The 11,383-nt window shown below is 41.0% G+C and overlaps 1 protein-coding gene across 5 annotated transcripts in view; it reads left to right on the top strand.

The window, feature by feature from the left end:
* Positions 1–11,383, top strand: part of hivep3a (HIVEP zinc finger 3a) — a 62,364-nt gene that overhangs the window by 38,822 nt on the left and 12,159 nt on the right. For all 5 annotated transcript variants that reach the window (XM_079878069.1, XM_079878071.1, XM_079878068.1 and 2 more), the window contains one exon: positions 176–315. In XM_079878069.1, the coding sequence (XP_079734195.1) occupies positions 176–315 (140 nt within the window). The remainder of the gene's footprint in view (positions 1–175; positions 316–11,383) is intronic.

The following is an 11,383-nucleotide window of genomic DNA, read 5'->3' as shown; positions in this document are numbered from 1 at the left end:
AAATGTGATTAAACTTAATCTTCACAAGACAACATTAATGTAAACTTGTAAATTTTACTTATAAAAAGTATACAAAGTCAACTTAAAATGTTGAATGAGACTCCCCCCCCATCTCTGTCTCCCTGGGCTCCCGGAATAGGGTTGGTGAACTTGCCCGTGTCTCTCTCGAGTGTAGGTACATGCCACTCAGCCCACAGAACCGAAAGAAGCCCAGCAAGCTGAGTTGACAGAGGTAGAAAAGAAAACCGCAGTGGAGAAGGAGGACCGACTATCTACCTCCAAGTACAGCTCACGGGTACAGATTTGTGAGGGAGGGTAAGTCATTATAATACATAACACTTGTATAAATGCAAAGAAAATAAAGTGTAAAAGCATAATGAATGCTTTACACAATTTGCAGTAAATCATTCTTACTGTGTTTGCAAGGCAGCATTGTATAGAAATATATATTTGTTTATTTTCCTCACACTTTTCTGCAAGAAATTCAGCCTAAACCTCCATAGATACCTTTGTAAATAGTTTTATTCTTCAGTGTAGTCTAAGTGCTGTCTAGTTTTGCTTTTGTAAACATAATACTTGTGAAATGTAAAATTAAAGGGGTGGTATAATGCCCTTTTCACAAGATGTAAAATAAGTCTTTGATGTCCCCAGAGTGTGTATGTGAAGTTTTAGCTCAAAATACCTCACAGATATTTTTATATAGCATGTTAAAATTGTCAATTTTTAAGGGTGAGCAAAAACACACCGTTTTGTGTCTGTTCCTTTAAATGCAAATGACCTGCTGCTAGTGGCACAGAGGGTGGAGCTTCAACAGCTTGCACTCACACAGACATTCACTGAAAATTTCAAAAACTTTTAAGCTGATGATACACAGGGCAACTTTTTGAGCAATGTTGCTGGGCAATGTTGCCGTCAACGGGAAACCAGATGGGACACAGGGCCCACGACTGATCTAAAGTATCCAGATAGAAATTTATTTCCCATTTTCAATGGAAAAGTGCCCAAGCAACAATCGCTCGGCAATATTGCCCAGCAACAATCGCTCGGCAATATTGCCCAGCAACATTGCTCAAAAAGTTGCCCTGTGTATCATCACCTTTAGACTTTTATGTTCAAACCGGATTCAGACAATGATGGAGAGACTCAAGAAGATGTGACAACATGTAGAAGCAACAGGACATTTCTGAATGGTTAGTTGATGAATTTATGTAGCTTATGTGTAATTATCTTCTAGTCATTGATTAGCATATTCTGTCTTGATAAGCTATAAATTGTTTTTCAGGTGCGGGGTTTATGTAAATTTTAGGGTTAATGATGTCACTAACCCGGGAGGAAGCTTGTGTAGTCCCAACCAGCCGTTTGTTTAAAAGTTCTTAAAAAGCGATTTCTTTAAAAGCAAATATCTCCCTTTGCTTTGAACTTTGAGCATTGTAACTTTGCAGATGTTGTTTATGCTCAAACAGCAACATTACACACTAACTAAAGTTAAAAAAGCTAAATCATTATCAACCACCCCTTTAAAGTTAATCAGTGTTGACTTACATCATTAGAATTTGGCCATTCAAAATGAAACACAGAGTGATAATGTCATTGTACAATTTGCATACTTATTTGTGATTCATGTCTTATTTTGCATTTATTTGCATACTGAATTTTGGTCTTCTTTATTTTCTCTCATGCATTTATTTAAACATTTATATTTGTATTTACACTTCAAATATGATGTCATGTTAGCTGTTGATTCTTGTACACAGATGTAAGAAAACCAGATGTGTGTGAGCATCATAATAAGCAAGATATACTCTGATGTACTATTTCATTTGAAAACCAGAAAGGTTTTTTTTTTTTTTTTTTTTGCTGCCTTGCAAGCACTGTTTTTTAAAGCAAATTTTAGCCGTTTTTAATACTGTCATAGATACAGCAGCTATGAATGTCCTCTTCTCCACACCCATATGAAAGCTAGAATCTTTGTAGTTCCTGCACTGTGCATCCTGCTCATACTGTATGTGTGGTGGCTTTCTGTCACTAGTTTGTCAGTATTTTGAGCAGTGTTGTTCTTGCCCCGCTGCAGGAGATCAGTTGGCTGTCAGAGCCAACACGGACCGTCTGTTACACAGGCCGAGCCAGGAAACTACCTAGCCTGGCGGTCACTTCCTGTGGAACCCCACAGAGTCCCATTTACACCATACTGCATCAATGATTTTGGTCATTGAGCTGAAGGCATATGGAGATGGCCAAGAGGCAGTAGAGTCACATTTTGAGGTGTTTTCAGATGAATGAAAAACAAACATCTTAGAGATTTAAGTGGTTTTTAGCTGGATTTGCTTTAATACCCAAATTATCCGAATTATAAGTGGCAACCAAACACAGTAACCAAAATTGATTGTTATACAAAAGTAAATAATATATTTATTGAAAACTGCATAGGCCCAAGAAAAGCCACAATTATTTACATGAACAGCTGAATTGGAAGTGTAGGTCACAAATTTTGGTCACGTCATATGCATTTGCAGGTCAGAGTTCACCAAAACTTCTTTGCATTAGGTTGCGTATCCGGTCTCCCATGCACATGTATAAATGCATAAGAATGAAAGACAATGGAAGGTAAAGCCTAGTGTGGCCATTTTAACTGCTTATTTTAACCCTTGTTGCAATTGAACCCATATTTAATGTAGAATTTGGGCGTAGTTTGATTGGATGCATGGACTTGAACATGAGCAACAAAAGATATGTACAGTATAATGTTTTTTTCCAACCAGTTAATAAGCCTATTTATTTTGCTCTTTTACTTTGCACAATTAATAGCTACTTTTTACATTTTTTTTATTTTGCATTTAGCATTTCTCTATCCTGTCAAAACAGACCTGTGACCTAATTTGGGTCTCGACCAACCAGTTAAAAACCACTAGTGTAATTCCCAAAGTATACTTCCGTTTTAATTCAAGCGCTTAATGTATGCACACAGCCGAACGCACAAATCCTAAAAAGTTTCTTTCATGAACACTAGCATATGCGTACAAATGTATATATAGCCTTTCAATGTCTATTTAATTTAATGTCTGTGCTTCTTCTTTCCAAAAGTTAAGAGGGATAAAGATGTCTTTGTACTCGTTTAAACTTTTAAAAGTTGTGCGTATCTCTTAACCCCCTCATGCAAGCACTCGTCAACGTTGTCTATTGTTGTTGCCATCATTAGTAGTTTGTTGTTGTTCCATCTCATCCATTTATTTTACAAATGTAAAAATTACAATTACAGAGTTCGAAAAAATTGGGCTGTGTTGATGACAAAATTTGAGCACTTTGAGTACATAAAGCACAAAAAAACCAAATACTTTGATCTAAAGCCCAAATGCGCTGAGTATACTAGCGACACATACACACTCTAAATTTTTATGTTTGTCTAGTGTCCAGTTGTGACCATGAAACAAGTCATGATTTTTTCTTGACAACATTTGGGAGGAACCAATTCATATTGCCTATCCAATCAGTACAAGAGGAGGCCTATATATACATAGCCGACTCATCTATGTTCCTCGACAGTTTTCTGCATTTGGACCCGCCCAATTGCAGCTATGTCAGAGATTGAGCTGTTCCTGTCTGATGACACATTCCTCTTCTCCCGAAATCCTTCGCCGCACTCCACCGAACTAAGCAGCACCCACTCTCCGCCGGGTGCTGCCGCAGAGCTTCTGGCTCCATTGCGCGGTTGCCAGCCCATCCGTTCTGTTCTCCACACCCCAAGATGCAGAGCCCTGCTCCTACAGGTAAGACATCAACCATCCTCCTTGCCATCTTAGTACACCCTTGCCCATCCAACTATATCTGCAATCGAGAAATGGACACTGTAGGGATTAAGACATGAATAAAGCACAGTAATATCAATTATACATCAACCTGCAGACAGTTTGCTCCTTTTTACCCTCTAAGGCTGCCAGTAGAGTGAACAAAGACTGTAGGTGCCCAAAGCCACATTCCTTTCAAACACAGTCTTCCTCCCATGCATTGGGCCGCGGCAGCAGGCCTTCAGCGAGCCTGGGCTGCGCCCCAGATTCCGCCGCTGCCAGGCCCTACTCTCGTCCTCCCTCTGCTCAGCCACACACCGCGGCTTTCCCCAGCGCTGCACCCAGTACAACAATGCCTGCTTCTCTCAACAAATGCCTTCCCCCTAGCGTGAGCAAGCTCAGCCATCTCAGCCATTTCATCCTGCCGTCTCTAACCCTCCCCATTGTCCTTTGCCTGCAGCTCCTAACGTGAGGCTGCCTCCGCTAGTAACACATGGCCAGATAACATTTCCCTCTCCTCCCTCTGCCTCTAACCTTTTCCCCTATCGGTTGCCTACAGCTTCTCCTGCAGACCCTAGTGTGTGGATGACTCCGCTAGCGGCGTAGGCCCAGTCATCAGTCTCAAATTCTCTTTTTTGTCCTTTGCCTACAGCGCCAACCATGGGCCCTAGCGTGAGGCTGCCTCTGCTAGCGGCGCAGACCCAGACAGTCTATTTTCCACCCCAGCTTTCCTCTTCCTTTACCTTCCCCATTACTACCCAAGCCCCAGGGGCCGACCTAAGCGTGAGACTGCCTCTGCAAACAACCCAGGAGCTTCTCCCTCCTAACTCTCTTCCTCAGGCTAGGTCATAATTTTCCCTCTTTTCTGCAACACATATGCCCATACCATCGAATGCCATCGCTTTGGAACTGCTCCCTGTCGCCAGCAACATCAGAGCACAGATTTTGTCAGGTGCAGACATTGATTTATCCTTCCTACTCTCCCTGCTTCCCCTAATTGAATCAAGTCACCAAACTGATTGTGACGATTTTTCAGTTACCTAGAAAAATTCAGCTCATAGCCCATCCCGGATCCTTTCCTTCTCAGAATTCTGTATTGCTTTCAGTCGATACAGTGGAATCATTTGTGCTGCTTTTCACCATAGGAGGTGAGAATTTAATTGAGAATCTTGTGATAATAGCAGAGCTTGTGTTATCATATGGAGGAACCCACTTTTACACCTATCACAAGCTGTTTTCAGCTAAATGCGCCGTTCAAGTCTCCCAATGGAATTAGTGCCTCTATTGGGGCGTGCTGGACACAGACCACCACAATAGATTCTTCTTAGACTGTCTGAACATTTCATGTGCAGTATGTAGATCGGTCGCCCATTCCACCACGGCTTGTCCCCAAGTAAATCCCTCAATTCCTCCATGTCCTGTTCCAAACCAAACAAAATCATCCAGTTACATCCCATGCACAGCAACCACCAACTTCAACTTTTCTGGTACGGATTCTAGAAGAAGACCCTCAGCTTTTTCTTCCAGCAGACAGGTCTGCAATAACGTTAATACAGGGAAATGTACAAGACAGCGTTGTCGGTTTTTGCACATCTGCAGCTACTGCAGCGCCGCTCATGCCTAATATGCCCTGTCATGAGATCTATTAATATGTTTTTTTTTTATTGTTTGTTGACTCCAGAAAATATTTTCCGTTTGTCTACTAAATTGTCTTGCCACCCTAATCCTGAATCTACTAACTATTTTCAGCCTGGTCTCGAGCATGGTTTTGAACCCAGAGTAGAAAGCCTTCCCTCACAAAATATTATTTGTGATAATCTTCAATTCGCCCTCATAGAACCTGACACAGAAGACAACCTGATCAGTAAGGAAGTTAATTCAGGCTTCATGATCAACCCATTTTATGTTCCTCTCTTCGAAAAATCTTCGCATCAGCCCCATTGGAGTGGATACTAAAAAAAATTCTGGTAAAAAACGATTAATAATCAACCTCTCAGCCCTGCATAAATTTTCCGTTCCCAAGCATAAACTGCCTTATCCCACTTCACCTTCACTATCACAACATCGATCAAGCAAAAACATTAATTAAAAATGCTGGCCGTGGAGCTTGGCTTGCAAAGTTGACATCACTTCTGCATTTAAAGTGATGCCCATCCACCTGGATTCATGGCATTTATTTGGCGTTCGCTGGCAAGAAAAATATTATTTTGCCGTCCGCTTAACTTTTTACTGCAAAAGCAGCTCCAAGATTTTTGACATGTTATCCAAAGCCATTTGCTGGATTTTCTCTAACAACTATGCAATTCCTTACCTTATTCACCTCATCTCGCCTCCCAATGTCATCCCAGCCGCACATTTTCCTCACAGTCCAAATTTTTTTTCACTGCGCTTGGGATTCCAATTGCTCAGAACAAAACAAGGGGCCCAGCCACGTCCGTTAAATTTTTAGGCATTGACTTAGACACTGTAAAATTCCAGGTCTCATTGCCTAAAGAGAAAATCAACAGAATAATTCTGGTCGCATCCACCCTACTAGACAGCCCAAATTGTTCTGAACGCAAACTCCCATCTCTGCTCGGCCACCTAAACTTCACACTGCACATAATTCTGCAAGGCTGCCCTTTCATCTCACATCTTCTCTCCCTTGCGTCCTCGGTTTACACGTTAGAAGACCAAATCTCTCTAACTAATTTGTGCCGTGACGAGCTTACTTTATGGATAGCCTTCCTTAAACAATGGAACGGTCTATCATTCTTCTACAGCAACCTGGTTTCTCTCGCTCTCCAACTTTTCACCAACGCAGATCCCTCCATCAGCTTCAGGGGATTTTATCAAGGCTGCTGGTTCGTGCCTATGTGGCCACCTCAGTTTTTAGATACAAGGCAGTTCCCAGCTTTGAACTGTATCCTCTCATTGTAGCAGCCTTTCTATGGGGGAAAGAATGGTCTACAAGCAACATCGTAGTTTACTGCAACAACGAAGCAACCGTGCACTGCATCAATAAAAAACGTTCTCACTCCCCAGCAATGATGCCACTCATAAGACTCCTAATTTGGATCACAGCGTGCAATCAATTCATAATAACTGCTAAGCATGTTCCTGGGTCCAAAAAACAAATTACTGACTCTCTCTGGCTTTTCCTTTCAGAAATTCAGGCAGCTGGCTTCAGAAGCGGACCCCAACCCGACCCCATAGAGATGTTTTAAAACTTTTCCACTCACATTCAACCTGCCCTTCCCAGACTTTTCTCTTCTCACTATTACGTTGTATATCTCCAATCTTAACACAGTCAAGAGCCTTCAAATTGGTTCCATTAAAGGCTACATTAAAGTGGAATCCAATTTTTCCATAAACTAATTTTCGGCTCACTCTCCTCCAAAATAATCAAGTCACAGACTTCCCTGCTTATCAAAGGCATTTAAAAAACCCACCCAGACACCAGACAACCTTTAACTTTAGACATACTCACCAAAGACATACTCACCAAACTCACCGCCTAGGCTACCATTCCATTAATACCGCTCGCACTCAACGCTATGTTCATTTCATCTATAGTTTTAACCCTAAATCCATCCCACTATTTCAGATTTATCAATCTTAGATAACGAAACAATCTCTTCATCAAAAAAAAGCAAGGCAGATCAGACGAAAAAAGGCCATTTCATTTACATTTTCAATCTCCCATCACCTATCCAAACGTACCACACCCCTCTATGTTACTTACATTTTAGAAACTCACAAGTTAAGTACCCTTCTGACCCACTTTTCAGAGACGATTCAAATCACCCCGTTATGTGTTTCTGGTTCCAAAAACACCTCAAATTACTCTTAGCAGAGCACTTTTCAAGTCACTCTTTTCACATAGGTTCCGTAACCACAGCTGCTCAAAAAGGCCTCTCCCAGCAACAGATTCAAGCACTCAGTCGTTGGCCATCATAGGCTTTCAAGAGCCCTGCCTCTACATTTAACCCCTTTCTCACCACCACAGCAGCGTTAACACCTGACTTTAGCAGAAGCTCACCCCTATACGCGACCATCCCTGTTTAATTTCCTATCTTTAATTGCGCTTAACTGCCATCAAGGGCTTACCCGTCCGATTGCTGCGAGTATTGAACTCCAGTCAGATGCTGCGAGAGCCCTCTAGGTCAAACGGCCAAGCCTGTAACCGTTCGATTGTTGGCGGGGCTTACCCGTCTGACGCTGTGAGTATTGCGCTCCTGTCGGACGTCGTGAGAGCCCTCCATGGTCGAAATCTATTTTCTGCCCATATGCCGGCTGGAGCATTCCTATCTGATCGCCGTGAGTATTGAACTCCTGCCGGATGCTGTGAAAGCCTCCCAGTCGAGCAGCTAAGCTCCATTCAGCTGCCGGCAGGGCTAACCCAACACCCAACGAACTCCCATCGGAAGCTGCAAGAGCCCTCCCGGTCCAGCGGCCAACCTACTCCCTGCAAACACTGCACTATCAGCCTTGTACTTTGCAATCTTTTTTGGGGTGTCAGTACCGTTTCCTGGCTGCTTTTTACTCTATCTGGTTATTTGTAAGTGTGAACTCGCTTATTTGTACCTAAATTCTAATTGAAACTCTAATTGAGTTTCATGTATCTCTTAACCCCCTCACACAAAAACTTGTCAACTCTGCCGTCTTTTGAGATCTAAGAGATGCTTATTAGAGTGAGTAGTTATTTTTAATAAAAGAGAGAAGTCTATATAATAAAGATAAATAAATCTGTGCTATGGATTAAAGCTATAAATCAGTCTGGTTTCAAGCCCTATGTTAACTACAAAAGAAGTCAGACAAACTGATAGAAAGAAATTGAACTGAAAGAAATGTAATTCTTTAAGGTTATGTAGTCTGTAACTTAGTCTGTCGTGACTGAGATCAGTTTACAGACACAAGTCTTCCTAAAAACAACCACCTGTGGCACTTCTGAAGAATTATAGCATTTTTAACACAGCATACTCTTCACAGCAGCCATGAAATTGACTCATAATTTGGCTGTGCTGTTTCTCCATCCAAGTATGGTCTTTAGTTTAGAAGACATTTCAGTTGAGGTTAAGGTGGTTTGTGCATCTTAAAATGGAAGCTCTGAAGTTTTAGTTGATGAATGAGGGTAGTGATTTTGCGTGAAAGTTTGGGAAATGGATTGAGCCAGCATTTCAAGTGAATGGTAATTTTGTGGTTTCTGCACAGTTCATCCTCACATAATGTACAGTACATGTCATGAATTTTCACATCTTTAAGTGTCATGATTGATCCCCTTTCTTCAGGCCATGTCTTACCTTTTAATAATAAGCTGTCAATATTTCTCATACTTAGATTTAGTTATTAAACGTCAGTGCATAACTCATCCCACACCATGCTACAGACATGAATGAGACTGAAAAATCTAATTTTCAAATCAAATAATGAATTTTCAAACATCTTGAAAAAAATGTCTTTTCCCACAAATTTTGTATGCATGCAAATTGGATAATATGCAAGGTTTCATAATGTTTTGCTATTTTATTAAATAGGTTTCACATGTAAATCAACAACATTTACAATTTTAACAATATTTCAAGTGTAATCTTTCTTTGTAAAAAGCATACATTTTATCATACGTATTTCAAAGTTAAGGATTCATTAGTTTGAATTGGAAAAAAACACTCTTAGTTGATAATTCAATATACCTACTTTATTTTAGACAAAACATCCCGTACTATATATGTAACATATGAGCAGAAATTGGAGAACAAAAGCTTATTTGATGTGGCAGTAGTCTATTTTACTGTAAAACTTTCTTATCTATCCAAAACTAATCAACAAAATCTTGTCTAAACATTCATTTTTCATCTGTAACATATAGTTTTTATAATATATTTATATAGGGCATATAAATGTTAATATGCAGTTTAATACGTTGCTTATACAAAGACATTTTATTTTAACATATTTCAGTCGATTTTTACTCATCTCAGTATAGCAATATAGTTTAGGAAAAGCTAAACTAGTAGATGTGGTCATGTTCATGTAAAAATAGCATGTTGTAAGTGCCTGTAGTAAACAACAGACGCATCTGTGCCGTTCATTCACACATAGACACACGATTCATATTTAAACAGTCTTTTTGCGGTTTACATACACTATATTGCAATTAAAACAAAGCACTCAAGAATAAAGACCTTACTATTCACAATCCTCAGCCGTTGCTCCTCGAAATGAAACCAAAACCAGCACTTTTGAGGTACATTTTCCAGGATTATATTACTATTATGCTATTATTATTCCCCACAGCATCGCATGGCGACGTAAAGTACATGAATCTGATTAAACTTGGTGTGTTTTATCGAATTGATGTGGGCGTTGACAGGTTTGCATGGATCGCCTCAGATCATTTGCGTTTCAATGGCGCTTGCTCTCCGTGGGCGTGTTCACATTAGCAGATAATGAGTTGCCATGAGAACGACTGATATCTCTCTCTTTGCATACAGATTACATAAACAGATAATATTTGTTTCCATTTTGAATTTGATCATTTAAAAGTAGACACTTCAATGATTATAAAGATGTATTGCTCTTGCCTGTGTGACTAGTATTCGCTGAGTTTTGGTTAAGCTTAGAGACGTGCTCCAGAAAAAACGTTCACGGAGACGGAGAGGCAGAAAGCACACCCTGTTTATTTTCTTTATTTTACAAAAGCACAATGTTTTGTTTCGATTGCAAGTGGACGCATAAAAAAGTAGACATTTAACAGTTTATTTTTTTACATTTTTAAAGTTATTTTTTATATGACCATAAATGACGTATTGAGTAATGAGTATTTTAAGTCTATTTTGCTGCTGTGTGAAAAAAATCCAGCAAAACGTGCAGACGCGTTTGTCGACCCCAGAGGGTTAATGAAGCACAGGTGTGGCCGATCAGCACTTACTCCTGGCTGCTGATTGAATGATGAGAAGTAATTACAGGGTGACGTTGAAGTGCACTCTGGAGACTCATCATCACTCCCCCGCTTAAGCGTCGACCTGGTCCTGGAACAACACAGGGGAGAAGACAGGCGTAGGTGGGGAGTGACAGCAGACAGACCACACCAACCTGCCCACATCCTTGACAATCCATCCGTATTTCCATTTCCATTTCCATATTTCCGGCCCGATGTTGCACCTTGAATTGGAAATCTTGGAGGGCGAGGAACCAGCGAGTCACCCTGGCATTCGTATCCTTTGCCCGGGCCATCCACTGCAATGGAGCATGATCAGTCACCAGAGTAAAGCTCTGCCCTAACAGGCAATACCACAACTCCAGAACTGCCCACTTTATGGCCAGAGCTTCTTTTTCCACTGTGGCATACTTGGTTTCAGCTGGAGTAAGCTTCCGGTTAAGGTACACCACCGGATGTTCCTCTCCGTGCAGTATCTGGGACAGGACAGCTCCCAGCCCAGAGTCGGAAGCATCTGTCTGGAGTGTGAAGGGGCAGTTAAAATCAGGGGCATAAAGGACTGGAGAAGAGGCCAACTCTGACTTTAATGCTTGGAAGGCTGCTTCAGCATCTGATGTCCATTCTAGTGTCTCGGGCTGCCACTTCTTGGTCAGGTCTGTCAGGGGGCAAGCTATTGCGGAGA

This window comes from Squalius cephalus (assembly GCF_949319135.1).
Source record: "Squalius cephalus genome assembly, chromosome: 8".
In the NCBI taxonomy this organism is placed as follows: domain Eukaryota; kingdom Metazoa; phylum Chordata; class Actinopteri; order Cypriniformes; family Leuciscidae; genus Squalius; species Squalius cephalus.
Note: the sequence above shows the minus strand (reverse complement) of the source record. Positions and strands in the feature narration are given on the sequence as shown.